Source organism: Crocuta crocuta, unplaced genomic scaffold, assembly GCF_008692635.1.
Source record: "Crocuta crocuta isolate KB4526 unplaced genomic scaffold, BGI_CrCroc_1.0 scaffold78, whole genome shotgun sequence".
Classification (NCBI taxonomy): Eukaryota; Metazoa; Chordata; class Mammalia; order Carnivora; family Hyaenidae; genus Crocuta; species Crocuta crocuta.
In genome coordinates, this window is record NW_027532617.1 from 255,893 (window position 1) to 272,792 (window position 16,900).

At 46.0% G+C, this 16,900-nt stretch overlaps 1 protein-coding gene and 1 long non-coding RNA gene across 6 annotated transcripts in view; one reads left to right on the forward strand and one right to left on the reverse strand.

Annotated features, from left to right (window-relative positions):
* Nucleotides 1–3,301: 3,301 nt before the first annotated feature.
* Nucleotides 3,302–13,865, forward strand: LOC144245180 (uncharacterized). 5 transcript variants are annotated; one of them, XR_013339186.1, is made up of 7 exons: nt 3,302–3,349; nt 4,147–4,272; nt 4,667–5,110; nt 5,513–7,465; nt 8,204–8,338; nt 9,368–9,405; nt 13,121–13,865. It is a non-coding gene; the product is annotated as an uncharacterized LOC144245180 (long non-coding RNA). The 5 variants fall into 5 exon arrangements; XR_013339184.1 differs by having other exon boundaries at nt 5,513–8,338; XR_013339188.1 differs by lacking the exon at nt 5,513–7,465.
* PANX1 (pannexin 1) overlaps nt 8,329–16,900 on the reverse strand; it is a 39,900-nt gene continuing 31,328 nt past the window's right edge. The window contains exons 3-5 of the mRNA XM_077780610.1: nt 12,465–12,688; nt 10,727–11,382; nt 8,329–10,197 (exon numbers count right to left, since the gene is read on the reverse strand). Coding sequence (XP_077636736.1) covers nt 10,118–10,197; nt 10,727–11,382; nt 12,465–12,688 — 960 coding nt within the window. The 3' untranslated portion in view covers nt 8,329–10,117. The remainder of the gene's footprint in view (nt 10,198–10,726; nt 11,383–12,464; nt 12,689–16,900) is intronic.

Sequence of the window (16,900 nt, forward strand, 5' to 3'; positions counted from 1 at the left end):
GGTTAAACCCGCTGTCGATGATGTTGAATAATTATGGTTGGATCACTGTTCCCCTGCTACAACTTCTGTAACTCCCCCGTCACAAACCCCATAACAACCCTACTCTGCCTTTGCTCGGGGCTCTGAGCACGGATCCACTGCGTTGGTGAGGTCTGGGAGCCCGAACTCGAGCCCGTAATAAAGCCCTTTGCCTTTGCATGCGTGACTCGGTCTCCCCGGTGGTCTCTGGTCGGTGAGGATACTGCGATCTGGGTATAGCAGTATCTCATCTCTTCGCGGGCAGGGGGTAAGTACTCACTGACTCGTTGAGTTTCACGTTAGCAGAGGATACATACTATTCTGATGAGAAGGGCAGATAATCTTTCAGAAAAGAGTGAGTCTTCAAGGTTCTCAGGCCAGAAGAAAGACAGTGGCAGAGGCACTAGTACATTTAAAGCACAAGCCTTCGGGTGGGAGCAGATGTGGGCAAAACATTCTGCTTTGACCTACGCTGTTCAGTATGGGAGCTGCTGGCCCCACGTGACCACTGAGCACTTTAAATGCGGCTAGTCTGACATGAGAGGTGTTGCAAGTGTAAAATACATGCTGGTATTTCCAAGACTTAGTACCAAAAAAATGTACATCTCAATGTTTTATATTGATTACACATGGAAATTATATCTTTGGTATATTGGGTTAAAATAATTATTAACATTGATTTCACCAGTCTCCTTTTACTTTTTTATGTGGCTACTAGAAAATTCTAAATTCTGTGACTCATCATATTCTATTGGACAGCCTATCTAGCCCATTCTTATGCTTACTCTCTTTTCTGCTCCTTTTCATAGCAGCCATAGTTTTGGGTAATTTCTTTTCTCATAAATAAGCTTCCCTTATTTCAAGGGGTTATATTATTTATAGAGTACTTTAAAAGATGGTAAAGAGCCTCAAGGGCCTCTCTGCTTAACAGTGCTTTCTTCGTAGTGGCTTTGATATTCAAAATGAGCAAGAGATGAATGTTAAAATCTTTACCTCTGAAATCACCATCAGAATAGCCCCTTCCTACATTCCTGAAGTTTTCAGGGATGCTCTGGTTCTGCTGCTTCCTGAGGGTAATTCCTGTGAATTACGGTTCTGGGGATTGGGAAGTGATTTTTGGTAGCATTTGTGTTTCTCTGGTTTTCCTTTTCCTTGCATCTGGAAAGCCATGTTGAAACAATCAGACAGGACTCTTGGAAATGTATTTTGATTTTCTTTCATTCACTGGATTTGCCTGCGTCTCCTTTCCCTGAGGGGTCTGCAGTCTCTAGTGCACCACAAAGGAGGATTTACACGTTCCTTCTCTTTTTCCACCTCACCTTCAAGAAGGGGAACCCAGGACACTGATGTTATTTGAAGGGGGGAGAGATGGGATTTGAATCAACATATTCTCCATTCTGCTGTTTACTGTAATTCAGTTTTAGCTGGAAGGCACAGAGCTGCTGGCTCAAGTCAGCAGCCTAGAGCTCAGCCTCTCTCCCATCCCCCTGCCTTTACCCCTGGGGGGTGAGAGTGGGGTTTAGAGTTGATGGCCAAGAAGGAATTCTTGAAAATGTCTTTGGTGCAAAAAGGTGATTTTATTAAAGCATGGGGACAGACAGGGCCAATGGGCAGTAAGAACTGCACTGGGGTTGTAAAGAATGACTAGTTATATACTATGGAGTTTGGGAGGTAAAGGCAAAAAGGAAGTTTCCAAAGAGATTTTCATATGCTAAAGAGGATTCACAGGATACTGGAGGCTAAGCTATTGTCAAGCTAAGGTTGTTTTTCCCTCCAACAAAGCATTAGCATTAAGACAGAAAGTCGCCTGGAGAAATGCTATATTCTGTATTTACCTCAAATATGTGTCAATGGGCTGCAGGTTATAAAGAAATGTAATTTTACCCCCCATTTTCTTCTTGCTTTTGTTCCCCATATCACTATGGAGAGGTGATGTTGGGGCTCCCGGAAGCTGAGTTTACAGGTTACTGGAGATTAGGCTATTGATAAGATGGCCTTTTTCTTAAAATTTACTAAGATATTTGTATCTCTGATTGAGATTCATGTCCTGCATGACTGTGATCTCTCAGTTTACCATTGTTTTCTTTCCTTTGTTTTTGGGCAGCCAGGAGTGCCTGAGGAATATCACACACATCCCACCTGGGTTCAGTGGTGCTAGCTTGTGCTTGGCCCTCAGCTTGCCTTATGGTCCCTNGGAACATAAGGCAGGCTGAGGGCAAAGTACAAGCTAGGGCTCCCCCTCCTCTGAGGTGGGATGTGTGTGATATTTCTCAGGCACTCCTGGCTGCCCAACGACAAAGGAAAGGCAGAAAACAAATCCTTAAACTGATAAAGAGTTGAAGTTATGTGACCTGAGCACGGGGATAAGAAGAGAGGAGGTCACAGAGAGCTGCCTGGAGTGGATGCTGGAGTATTTTCCTTATTGTGGTAAAATGCACATGACGTAACATTTAACACCTTAACCGCTCTAAAGTGTTCAGTTTGGTAGAGATAAGTACATTCCCATTGCTGTGTAACCAATCTCCAATCTTCAGAACTCTTTTTATTTTGCAGAACTGAACTCTGTACCCTTTAAACAACACTCTCTCGTGCCCTCTCCCAGCCCCTGGCAAACCCCATTCTACTCTATTTCTGTGAATCTCACTGCTCTAGGTAATGCATAGAAGTGGAATCATAGGAAGTTGTCTTTTTGTGATTGACTCATTTCACTGAGCACGATGTCCTCAAGGTTCATCCATGTTGCAGCACGTATCAGAAATTGCTTCCTTTTTTGAGAAGGGTCTGTATATAAATGTTTCCATTAAATTCTGTCCATCCACTGATGGACATTTTGGTCGCTTCCACATTTTGGCTATTGTGAATAATGGTGCTATAACATGGATGTAAAAATAGTTCTTCAAGAGCCCAATTTCACGGGCATCTAGGTGGCTCAGTTAAGCATCTCTTGATTTTGGTTCAGATCATGATCTCAGTGTCATGAGATCAAGTCCCATGTTGAGCTCTGCACTGAGGCTGGAGCCTGCTTAAGATTCTCTCTCCCTCTACTGTTTGTGCTCTCTCTCGCTCTCTCCCTCTTAAAAAAACAAACAAACAAAAAAAGGACCCTAGTTTCAATTCTCTGAGGTATATACCTTGCTTTGGACTTGTTGACTGAAAAAAAAAAAAAAAAAGTCAACCTCAAAGTAGGTTAATAAAGACTTTATTCCTTGTCTTACCTAGGACTACAGCTCGGCAGGCTGCTCTGAAGAACTCCAAAGCTTGTGACCTCAGAGGGGATCGTGTGCAAAAAGGGGACAGAATAGACGACACGCTTACAGGCAGCTCTCTCAAGGTATAATTGCATGTTGCAAGGTATAATTTGGTTATAAAAATTAAGGTTTCCTGATTTCCACATAGACATGTCAAAGACCCTTTGATCATCTTAATACATTGTTTCTATCATATCTGAGTTTTCAGAAATACTGCCTGCCTGCCTCTGCTTAACTGGTTTTATACTTCTTGTTTGGGGTTTCTCCCTAAGGTCACTTGAGATGGTCACAGGTTGACATCAGTCACCTACCTTATTTCACTGCACTTTTAGTGCATAGACTGGCCAGTTCTTCTCTTTCTATTCCCCACCCCCCCCACCCCCGCCCTGCTCATTCATATGTTGAAAGCCTACGCCCCTAACCCCATACAATAATGGTACTGTATCTGGAGATAAGACCTTGAGGAGATAATTATGAGGTCATAGGGTGGGGTACTAACACCATAGGGCTAGTAGCCTTATAAAAAGAGGAAGAGACTCCTCTCCCCACCCCCCGCCCCAGCCCTGATCACCACGTACAGCAAGGGAAGGCGCACGTGAACACAGCAAGAAGGCTGCTGTCTGCAGGCCAGGAAGAGTTCTCACCAGACGCTGACTTGGCTGGAACCTCCAGCTTGGATGTCTAGCCTCCAGAAAGAGGTTCTTATATAAGAGCCTCCTGTATTTCTTATAAGAAAATAATTTTGGGGTGTAAGCCACCAGCCTCTGGGGGTTTGTTACGGCAGCCTGAGTTGACCAATACATAGCTGGAAGTGGGGTTGCTGGATCAGATGGGAACCTATGCTTACTTTTTTGAGGACCTGATATACTATCTTCCATAGTGGCTGCATCATTTTATATTCCCACCAACCCAGAGCTGAAACTTTTGAATAGAAGGGAAGAAGAGGTGGGAACAGGGAAGGCACCTGAGGAAGAAGCAGGACATGGAGCTGCAGCTGAGATCAGAGGTATGGTGGTAGAGATGGGCCTGAAGCAGTGGGCAGGAGGTGGGGCCTTTCGTAGCAGAAACCACAAGTCTATTCTTTATCCCCAAAGCCATGAAGAGTCTCGAGGGATTTAAAATGGTGGGAGTGAGGTAGGGAGGGTTGGCATGATCAGATTTGTATTCTAAACAGTCCTGACAGAAATGCAAAAGATGGTTAGATAGGGTAAGATTCACCCAGAGGCTCAAAGATAGCACTGGGAACAGAGGGAGAAAGATGTTGAGCTTATACAGCGAGCTCAGAGACAGAGCGGCTGGGATCTAGGAGAACTTCCCAAGGTGGCCCCATGATTCCCCCGTTGTTCACACCCTGTACAATCTCCTCCTGAGTGTGGGTGGGACCTGTGACTTGCTTCTAGGCAACAGAATATGGCAAAGCTGAAGTGATTCCATGGATGTAATTAAGCTCCCAAAGCAGTTGATTTTGAGTTCACCAAAAGGGAGAGAGAACATTCTGAGTGGCATGACTTAACTGGGTAGAAAATCTTAAAAGGACTGGGCCCTCCCTGAGGTGAGACTCGATCCTCATGGGCTTGATGACATGAGCAGTCACATGGGAGAAACCCACGTGGCAAGGAACTGTGGGCGGTCTCCAGCCAATAGTAACTTGCAGCCAGACAATCACAAGGAAATAAGTTCTGCCAGCAACCCAAGGAAGCTTAGGAGCGGTTCTGTCCCTTGCTGAGTCTCCAGAGGAAAATGTGGTCTGTCCACACATTGGCTGCAGCCTCATCAGACCTGAGCAGAGGACCCAGTGCAGCCACGTCCAGACCCCTGGCCCAGAAAGCTGTGAGATGATGCAGGTATGTTGCTGGAAGGGGTTATGGTTGTGGTGACTTGTTGAGGAACACTGGAAAGCGGGTACAACTTGAAGGTGCCCCGGGGCGGGGAGCAGGAGGGCGCCGGAGCTAGCGTTTACAGATTACTTACTGTACCGCAGGCACTGCACTGCCACTCTGATGGCTCTGCTCTGTTACCTACGTCTGTTACCACAGAAATTGTGTTCAGGGACCATGTATGAAGGAGTGTCCCTGGTGGGAGAGGTGGGCAGGCCAACCCATGTCTAGCAGCATACGGTCTCCGTTCCTTCCTCCCCAAGCCCGCACAAACCATCCCCCAATCAGCGTGAGTGCGATGTCTGCTGTGGAAATTCTAGGATCTTGTGGGCCCTTAATGGAGGACTTTCTTTTTCCGATTGCGGCCAGCCGGCTTGTGGAGAGTACCGTGGAGGCTACTGAATCTCCTGTGTCTGGCAGAGAGGAATATGGGCCTCCCCACGCATTTCAGGGCCCGTCTTCCCTGAAGAGAAGGCAAGAAACAGGAAGACACATTTTCCACTACTGAGAGAAGTTTTATTCAGGTGGACATAACAGTGCAGAACCAAAATGGTGTCTCCCCTGTATTGACACAGTGGCCTTGATTTTCCGCCTTTTATCCCTCCTTTAAGGGAGGCCAGCTTCATCACAACACAGAACTTGGACACATGGCTTACGTGGAAACACAAAATGTAACCGTGACAGCTGCCAAACTGGAGAGCTTTCAAGGTTCTTGTGCTTTTTTTAAGGATCATTTTCTAACCATGGTACGCTGTCATCCTTTGATCCTTGTGGAATAGAAAGCCATCATTCTAACCAAATGACACAGCAAAAAGAACATGCGTATTTCTCTTTAAAAGTTCTGGAGATGTTTAGTCATTGAAAAGAATGTAAATTATGCTTAGAGCACCGCTTTGCAGAACCCCATTAGGCTGTAATTATGGTGCTTTAAAAAAAGCCAACTTGTAAAGAGGAATTGATGGCCTCATCTTTTGTAGGGAACACTTGTGACACTGTCGAATTCTACAGGGACTTTCCTCCTCTGGTGGGAAAGCACTCGAGGCATCAGAAACTTTTGTAATTTTCAAGAGCTTGAAGAACAATCACGGATCAAACACATGCTTTCAGTGACAGAGTGTTTTTACGGCTAAAGAGAACGCTGAAGCGATACATTTCATTTCCAGCAGGCCGAACAATCACGAATTAACATCTATTATGTTCCACAAAAGACACAATATCGTTTTTGCCAACCTTTTTTTAAAGGTTTCACATTACTTCTGAAAAATAGGACAGAAAGGCCAACGATCGCCCAGAAGGAGCCATTTCATCTCCATGCCCTCAGGAGAATCACCAATTACTAGTAATTGCACATTTCAATCAGCGTTCTTTTTCAAAGGTCTTTCTGGGAAATAACTCAGATCAGCAGCTTTAAAACTTCAATTTCAAAAAAAAGTTTCCATCACTGCAAGGCAACACTGAACTTGTACTGAACTTGAAAAATGGTCACAACTTACTCCACAGTAAAAAATCTAAGGAGTGTCCCTACTTATATGTGGAGATCTAGTCAATTACAGAAATAGTCTTCTCTCTACCACGAGGCTGAGCCTCCCCTCTCCTGCAGAGGATGGCTTGCCTTTTAAAATCAACACAGTTGCCAACAAACTAGGACTTCTGTGTTCATGTGTTCACCAAATATTTACAGAACATCTATTCCATGCCAGCCAGCCGCTGTTTTAGGAGCTTGCAATACAGCAGTAGATAAAAGCTCCCATCATTGTACATAGTCTATCAACTGAGACCAACAATAAATAAAATACACCAACACGAACACAGTATAAAAAGCAGGCGACAATCAGCCCCCAGGAGCGGAACTCCTTGTCCCAGGACCGAGGCCGGCAGCGGCCCCCCCCGCCCCCCCAACTCATCCTTGGATAGGAGAGGATGCTCAGTGAACAGGTGGCTTCTACGGACGAAACACAGACATGCAACAAGCCCTGCCACCCAGCTGGAAGTTCTAGCATTTTCACAGCACGGCTATGAAGGACAACAAAACATTTCACGAGTGTCATGCTCACCCTCACCCACACTCGAGAGACGCTGGACAGGGGTCACTCTGGGCCACTGCCACCCACTCACTCTCTTCGACTTTTTCAGCCTGACTGTAGAAAACGAAATCCATTCCTCAAAAGGTACAGCAAGCATGCTCAAGAGTGCGCCAACACCATTTCACTGAGTAAGCATGCAGCAGCTTCCTTCGTGGGCAAAGGGGCCTCCATTCCCCACCGTGCGGCTCGGGCTCTAGCCGCCAGAGCACAGCTGGGTGCACTATGATCACCCGCAAAGGTATATTTAGTGTTGTGTGCATATCAGAGGAGAGGGTTCGTAGCTTTAAAGTATTTGCAAGGGGGCTGTACTTGTACCTTCCTGGAGGCTTAAGAAGGTTTACACTGGAAGTGTCTGCCTGCCGTGTGGTAAAACCAAACACGTGGCGGGCTGCTGCTTTCAAAATGATCTGTTTGAGGCCCAGGCGGTGCTTTATATAGGAAGACATGAGCCAGAACCAAAGTCAGTGACCCTGGGGTACTCATTTAGGATTGGTCTGTTCTCTTTTCTAAAACAATGAATGACTCCTTACCCTCAGAAAACGGGACCCTCAAAAGTAGTCCTGTAAGCCAGCAACTCACAGGGGATGAATGAGTTAACTTTCCTGATAACACTTTTCCCCAGCCAGAGCGTATGACCAGTCATCCACATCAGCCCCTTAGCTCCACGACTGTCGTTCATGGGCAACTCCATGGCCGCCACAGGTTTGCTCTCCCCTCCCCCACAAGGTAAGGCGTAAAGGCCAGTGGAGCTCCTGCTACTCAAAACCGCTGTCTATCTTACTGTTTTGTCCGAGCTTCAGATTGGAGTAGTAGTAGCTAAAGAACCTCTGGGAAAAACCGCAACTAGATTCTTAAAACCACTGGCTCCAGAAGCTATGGCAGAGAGGAAAACAATATGGCATCCACCCAGAACGCAGAGCATTTGCTCGGAGTTTTCTGGAAGGGCCTTCATTGTGGCTGCTCTTCTTCTTTGCAGCTGCCTCTGCCTTTGCGGACTTTTACTAGACTCTGAACTCCTCAAAGCTGGGGATCTGCCTTCTTCATCACATCCCCACAGTCAGTGACTAGTGGGACTAGCTGGGACATCACAGACCCCACTGGAGCCCAGCAGGTAGGAACAGAGGTCAAGGACTCCAACGACAGTCCTGACAAAAGGATTACATGTGACAGGGCTTAGGGAGTTGCTGGTTTCCCAAGATAATGGATCCGCTTTTACTACTTCCAAATACAAGTTAGGGGCAGCCTATAAAGAAGATGGAGCTTTTGTGGAGGCGGGGAAGTAGAGCATAGAAAAATAGCTCTCAGAAATCTTTTCCAAGTATAAAAAGAAACCAGTGTGGAACTGTGAACAGTGAACACACGGATACGGCGATACAAAAATGAAGGGAAATGGAATATTTAGGATATTACCATTTCCAAATCACACTATAATTCAATGGTAATAAATATCACATAATAAGAATAACTTAAAGCACTATTTGCATCCTTAATACTTATTGTTAACTTTCCATCTCAGAAACTATCACAGAGGTGCAGCTAAAATCTGCTCCTGTGAATATTCTGAAAAGACAGAATATTCTCAGCAGCTTATATAACTTTTGTTTTTCACAAAACAGTAATTATATTAAACAACTGTCCCTAAGAGCCAAAGGTAAGCTTGGAGGTTCCTGAGGATTACTTACTTTAGAAATTGGTTAACTTCCTAAGAATGAAGGCTGGGTGATCCACAGATATAATTTTAAAGAATTCTGTATAAAATGTAAACAAACATCGTTAGGACCTATTTACATGGTCAGAATGGAGAAAGGTTTTTATATCTTCTGAATCAGACTTAAATGTTTATAAAATAATGCTGGATGGTATATACCCATTTGTAACATTTATTCTATAATTCTCCATCAAAACTAGAATGTCCTTCCCAAATGGCCTCACTTTTGATATCATATGCTTCTAAATTAAAATGCAGTTTTAAAAGATGTGCTCCAATAGAAGTAAAATAAACCGCTAAGTTCTGGTTCCAAGCACGCCATAGGGCAGATGTCACATATATGTTCTGATCGTAATCGGCAAAATGTCCCTCGTTTTAAGCATTCTGTGTTCTGTTCATTTACGTAACATCCTGTTTCGATTCTTTTGATAGCAGAGGAATGATCTGGAGAAAATCCCTCGGAAAACTGAGTGAGTTAACTTGTTCTGCACGTGCAGATTTCCCAATGGGGCCCTTTTAGCGGCATTCTTTCCCATACAGAATCCTTCTCAGTCTTATCTCGTTCACCGAGTTGCCCATCAGAGCAGTGCGCGGGCCCACGGCCCTTCCCAGCGGAGTGTGACAAACCGTTGTCTCAGTGATTTCAGTGAGCCAGGGTGACAAGCAGTAGTGTGAAGGGACAGCAGCACTGTCCCCAGTTTAGAACACCACCAGGAAGGAGCAGCACTGCTGATGGGTCGGTGGATGTTTTTCTTGTCCAACAGGCATTAAGGGTACGTAGCAGATTCATAATAAAATTGTATCCTGACATGTTTAAAATAGATCTCCTCCTGAAGTCCTTGCTAATAGCTCGGAGCCTCATCGCACCATCTGCACAGAAGGGAGCTTCTCTGAAGCTACAAGGGCTATGACTCTCTGATAAGCCTTTCCACTTTCCACTTGATGAGGACTTCTTAACATATCGGCACTCTCCGTGGTTCACTGATCTCCACGGTGCTTCTCTTCTGCAACATCCTGTTGACCGTCATTTTCATCAGGGACTTGATAGGATGCACTCAGTGTCTCTACCAAGAACCGCTGGCTGCACACCAGCTGGGAACCTGACTGAGTGCTTCGGCCATTATACATCCCACCTCACAGAAGTCACAGATCTCCGGTTCAAGGGGAAAAAAAAAAAACCCATCAGCAAGAAGAATCCAGAAGTCTCTGCCGAGCATTCTTCCCTCCATTACTTACTTTAATTTCACTGGGCGCATTCAAATCTGTCAAAATGAAAAACAAATATTTATGGTAGAAGTCACACAGCAGGAAGCCACAGCATGAACTACTTTCTCTTCTAGAAATCTCACGTTCTTTGCCTTACCGGCTTTTGTTTCTGAGCCAAATATCAGAGCGCGGCGAAGCTCGGTCAGGGCCACAGTTCAATCAATGAACTTTCAGTCTCTTTGGAAAGAGGTGGGTGGAGAACAACAGGCAAGGGCTCAGAGGTGCAGGGACAGAAGCACAGAACAGTACAAGCATGAGCGAGAATGACAGTAAGCAGGAATGCCTGAGCAAGAGGTGGAGAAGGAAGAGAGAACAGTCTGGAAAAGGCACACTTTCCTGTGGTGGTCTGAGGCAGCACCAGTTCTCTCCCTCCGTCTCCCGGGAGGGGAGGGGTTTCACCTAAGACCGCACAGGAAAATGGTTCAGTGATGCTGGGTGGGGTAAAGACTATGGATGGTTCGTGAAGGCCGGCTGCGCAGGCACTCGGTGGGCTTCCCCAGCCTCTGCCCTGAGAGCCAACCCTACCTTTGAGCTCTGCTATCGAGTCCTGCTCCTCTGCCATCATCTCCACAGGCTCAGGTCTTCTGCCATCGACAACATCCATCTTGATCAGGCCAAGGTTCGTCAGGAGAAGCATTGGGTCAACACCCTGGCTGCTGCTTTTGATGTTCTCCAGCACCTTCAGACACTTGTAGGACTTGAGCTCACTTATGTTCTCCTCCAGGAAAAGATTGTAGAGACTCAGGTCGTTATACCCTTCAGACTTGAAGCGCAGGACTTCAAAAGTGGGCAGGATTTCATACACATTGAGAATGTCCGTCTTCTGTCGGAACGGAACAAAGAGCGTGTAGACAACCACGGGAGCCAACAGCACGTAAACCACGAGGTTGATAAAACTGAGCAGCTGGAAGATGCCGACGGCGATGAGCTTGCACTGAATCTGGTCGGGGACGGTGGTGTCATTTCTCAGGATCCCTGACTTGATGCTGCAGACAAACTCGTCGGTGAGGGAGGAGAGGCTGAAGTAATAGCCCAGGTAGATGCACGCTAACAGTATTATGCTGAGGGTCAGCAAGCGGCAGCTGATGTACTTGATGATTAAATTATTACAGTGTTTCTTGGTCTTCAAGTACTGCTCCACAATTGGGTACTTGAAGTGGCTTTCAGATATCTCCCACAAACTAAAGGGGGGGAAGGAATAAAAAATATTTAAACTCTTAAAAAAAAATATTTAAACTCTTACGAATATGAATATGAAAGATGAAAGATGTAGACACAGAGCAATATCACACTAAAAATCTCAAGCACCTTTCCTCCCTCCCTACGTTACCTATAACTTCACTGGAGTATCAGGGAATAAAATCCCATTTAAAAAAAAAAAAAAGAAAAGCAACAATAAAGTGTTCTCCCCCTTAACTTTTTAAAGAAGGTCTTGTTAATTAAATGAGTTATACTGTAAATCCTTAAAGTGCCTGGCACCTAGTAAATGCTAAATGTTGACCGTTTTATTCTATTTTTTTTTTTTTTAAAAAAACTACACTTTTCCCAAATGTACAGAATAAAGATGACTTTCCAGCCCAGCCAGAACACGTGTGCCTCCTACAGGCGGGAGGCAGCCAGTTCCGAGGGCATGGGGCTCAGGCTCTGGGCAGACAGACCTGGGTCAGGTCCGTGCTCTCCCACTGGTAGCTATGGGAGAATGTTTTTATCTGGGGAAAGGGGGGTGGCCAGTAAATAAATGCAGTTGTAATGACGTTCTGAGGGTTAAATGAGATAATGTGCTCAGAAGACTCAACTTGGTATCGGGGATCCTACAGAGCTATATATATGATCACCACAGTTGATAACCAGAACCAGAGAAGACTGTGCAATCAGCAGGGCACTGCCTACTCGTTACCCACTTTTCTCACCCCGGTTCTCCAAGCTCAGCAGCCCCATAACCCTCCGTGCTTCTCCACTGACGAGCAGGTCCAAGCAAACATCTGACGCCTTAACCTGTTACCCCACCTACACCTGCCTTTCAGACCACGAGACGGAGCATTTCTGGAAACAAGAGAAAGCCTCCTGCTGTGAGGACAGGTGCTGAGGCAGGCCGGTGGGGGTGGGATTCGGGGAGAGTGGGCCTTCCTGGCTCCCACAGCCTGTCTGTAGGTAGATGACAGCCCCCCGTCTACGACAGTGGGAGCCCTACGCCCAGATGGGCAGAAGGGCGGAGACCTCACACCCCAAAGCCTGATGAGAAACGAGCTGGCGGCGGAGTTACCTTTGCCCTGTGTTCTCGTTCACACCCGGAACTGGGCCGACGCCGTCCCTCACGTCCTGATCACACACGCTCTTTGCGGCTTTAATGGAGCGGTTGTAAACTTTGTCAAGTTCTTCCATGATAAACTTCAAATCTGAGCACAGATGCGGAGCCGCCGCGAAACGCCAGAACAGGGAAGGCAGGTAGAGGAGGATGGCGACCAGGAGCAGGATGTAGGGGAAAAACTGGAAAACGAGGGAGCAAATCATGGGGTTACTTAAGCAAGCAAAGGGGATCAGGTGCTGCTCTCGCTTTTCTCACTTTGGGACAAATGTGCATGCACGTGTCAGTTAGGAAATTGGGCTCATTACCTCCTAATCGTTTATGGCTGAATTCACCTGCCCAGGTATCACAGCAGTAACTACCCTTCCCCCCACCGCTCAAAATAGACTTCAATTTGAAATAACTGGCAATGACACGGTGACACATGCTGCCTCCACCCTAATCACAGAAGGGAACAAAAAAATAAAATTACTCCCACGTCCCTTAGAGTAATCCTTAAATCCCAATTAAGGAACGGATAAATGCCACAGCGGCCTCTGGTGGGTTTTGCTTTTCATTGCCGTGGCTTTAGGAGGTCACTAATCTTAGAGCTCTTTTCTTTCTCCTCTCTCTAGAATTTGGGAGAGTGACACAGAAATGCAAATTTCGTCCAATACAAATCAGAAAACTTGTGGCTTCGGTGATCCAGTAATCGCCCCTATTAAACAGCTGGAATAAGCAGTTAAAATGCACAGAATGCAGAATAGACTTTCCAGGCTGGGACAGACTGGAGGACCACCCAACAGCCTCATTTTACATCTCAAGCCCAGACAAGCCAACCGTGATGGGCAACAGCCATGCAGAGAGCATCTGGATGCGGATGGACATGCAAAAAAACATGAGGGTTCAGGAGTCAGCAAAAGCACCCGGTCACCAGGTCCACCAGGCCTTAGGAAAGGCTTAGCCCTAAGAGAAGATAAAGGAACACCAGAAGCTGCAAGTAGCACAGATCTGAGATTTAGTTCGGCTCAGTGTTCTTTGGTACTGAGGTCACCCAGCCTCTGACTCTCGGCTTCCCTATGTAGGAAATGGTCGTGTAATACAGGTATTATGAAGATTAAATTAGATAATTTATGAAAAGTGTTTAGCATGGTGCCTCGCATGTAAAATGTACTACAACACACCAGCTACGACCGACAGAAGGGCTACCTGGCGGGCGCATGACCGTTAGTCCTCGCAATGACTCTGATAAGGCCTTTATTGATGGCTTTACCTTCGAGGGGGAAGCCCAGAACAGCTCCTAACCACAGAGCACAGAGTGAACCCACAGACATGCCCTTTCTACTGGAATACACTGCAAATTATTTTATCTCTGGAAAATTTCTCCTGATCCTTGGATTGGTCTCTAATTTCCTCAGGGTTGTGACAGTGATGGCCTTGAGATGACACAGAACTCCCACCCCACAGATCCCCAGGGGCAGGCAGCTGGCCCAACACTGTGACTCTACTGTAAAATCAGATGTACGGAGTGTTCTCGAATAACACTCATCTGGTTTGCCCACTGTTAATACCTTACATTTCCATGGTACACTTGTCCCTAGGAAACCATCACTGACCACATTTCAGACTTCCACGTGGATTTCTCCAGTGTTCCCATTATTGTCTTCTTTCTGTTCAAAGATCCAGTTCAGGGTCTATCCATGGCATCGAGCCATCATGCCTCCCTAGTCTCCTTGACTCTGTGACAGTTTCTCAGGTCTTTCCTGGTTTTTCAAGTTTTCCATTTAAAACTAATGCATAGAATAACACCTACACATTCACAAAAGAAACGGGTGATATGGATATAGTTATCAGAATACTAAACAAATTTGTATGTGTTTATTAACACATTAAGGAGGACCTAACACATGGTCTACCACCAACTCTGAAGTGACAGACTCACAGGCACCACAAACACCATGATGGATTGTTGCCTCCATGATACATATTTTCTTTTTTTTTTTTTAAATTTTTTTTTTTATTTATTTCTAGGAGAGAGAGAGAGAGACAGCGTGAGCAGGGGAGGGTCAGAGAGAGAGGGAGACACAGACTGAAATAGGCTCCAGGCTCTGAGCTGGCAGTCAGCACAGAGCCCGACGCGGGGCTCGAACCCACGAACCGCGAGATCACGACCTAAGCGAAAGTCGGACGCTTAACCGACTAAGCCACCCAGGCGCCCCTCCATGATACATATTTTCTAATGTTAGGGTTTAGTCAAGAGACGCATAAAAACTAAAGCTGTGCTATGTCTTCCTATCCTAGTTCCCAGACTCCCTGTCACAACCCTGGAGCCCATGCTCGGAGCTCCCACCCGCAGGAAAGTCGGCGATGGCACAATGTCTCTGTAACTCTGCAAAGCCCCCTCCCCAGTGCAGCCACTTCAGTCTGTACTGGGCACGGGATGGTGATTCTCAAGACGATTTACCCAATGTGCAAAGGGTCGCTACACAGTGACACCCGTGACAGGCTGCGAGTCCGTGAATTTCAGCTACAAAATTTGTAGCCGGCTGCGGTGAGAAACTGTCCCTTCAGTCCTTGCCTACTCCGAGGGGGCCCGTTAGGATAAAAATGTCACCGTGTGACACAGAGTCTGTGCCACTTCCAAGACTGAGAGAGCCAGGCGTTTTCTTTGGAAACTACAGAGGGAACACGATCTCTAATTTGGGGCTGCGGACTATTTTTATAAGTCACTTTTGTTGCAAGGCGATTTGAATTAATAGGATTTTACCCCAGACTGTTCGAGTTAAAAAGTGCCTGTTTACAATCTATGGCAATTTTCCCAACATGCCTAGGTGGTACGATAATTAGTACCAATGAATAGATCAGCATAGCACATTGTAATTAGAAAAAAGTGAAGGTAAGGGCATCTGGGTGGCTCAGTCAGTTAAGCATCTGATTTTGGCCCAGGTCAGGATCTTGCGGCTAGTGAGTTCGAGCCCCGCATTGGGCTCTGTGCTGACAGCTCAGAGCCTGGAGCCTGCTTCAGATTCTGTGTCTCCCTCTCTCTCTGCCCCTCCCCCACTCACACTCTGTCTCTCTCTCTCTCCCTCAAGAATAAATAACCATTAAAAAATGTTTTAAAAAAGGAAAAAAATGAATGTTTAAAGGTATTACATAGTAGGTGTTTGCTTTCTCCTACAACAGCCTGTACCTTGCTCACCTCTGTAAGGAATGTAGTTGGAAGCCCTACTTTTTGGTTTTCTCCACAGTGAAATGTCTTTTTCATCAAAAAATGACTTTCAGTGACTGTAACAAGGTGGTATTAGAATTAATTCAACTGAAACTGGAATCCAAAACAGCATTAAATTAGTCTTTAAAATCCTTTTTTCCACATAAGGAACATGGAAAAACTGCCAAGCTTTATGAGCATGTCTGCTGGATGGGAATGGCTTTGTCCATAAGCTCTGTCTGCCCCAAATGATGTCCAAGACACCGAGATCTCGCAAAGCCATGGGTCCGTTATGCGGTTCATGTTAGCACAGAGCCCTTCCAGTGACCGTGACGCTTCTCAAAACTATGTGGAACCAAAAGGCATACAACGTCCAGTCTGTGCACTTTAAAAGTTTGTGTTGTTTCTAGAAGGGGCTATGGTTAGAATAGCAGAAGCTCCAGATGGAAGGAAGTGTGGAGAGGCTCTGGCTGGTGCAGCCTCCTTCCATATCCAAGTCGCCCCGACCTCAGCTAAGGCGAGTTAGGACCTCCCCTGAAATGTACGTGATCACGTCTCACGGGACTAAATGCAGATGGGCACTTTCTTTCAAAAGCATCTGGGCTGGGGGCACCCGGCTGGCTCCGGCAGTGGCGCACAAGACTCTTGATCTTGAGTGTGAGTTCAAGCCCCACGTTGGGTATAGTGATTACTTAAAGAAACTAAAATCTTTAGGGAATGCCCAGGTGGCTCAGTCAGTTGGACATCTGACTTGGGCTCAGGTCATGATCTCATGGTTCATGAGTTCATGAGTTCGAGTCCTGCTGTGCTGACAGCTCAGAGCCTGGAGCCTGCTTCAGATGCTCTGTCTCCATCTCTCTCTGGTCCCCCCTTGCTCCCACTCTGTGTCTCTCTCTCAAAAATAAACATTAAAAAAAAAAGATTTTTAAAAACAAAAGGCAAAACCCCTATCCCCTCCCTCCTTCACAAAACCACATATGGACTGGAAGCTTGGTCCCTATGGACAAAATGCACAGACTCTGCTCCAGGACCACAGAGGCCAGGTGGGAATACAAGCTAATGATTAAACAAAACATAAAAGTGAAGACCACTAAATACGCAGGTACTAAGTCCTTGGCGACTTGAAATGTCCTGGGGAGCTCAGGGAAGGCTTTATAGAAGAGGTGACATCTGAGCTACGTCTTCAAGTACTGTGAGGCAATAACAA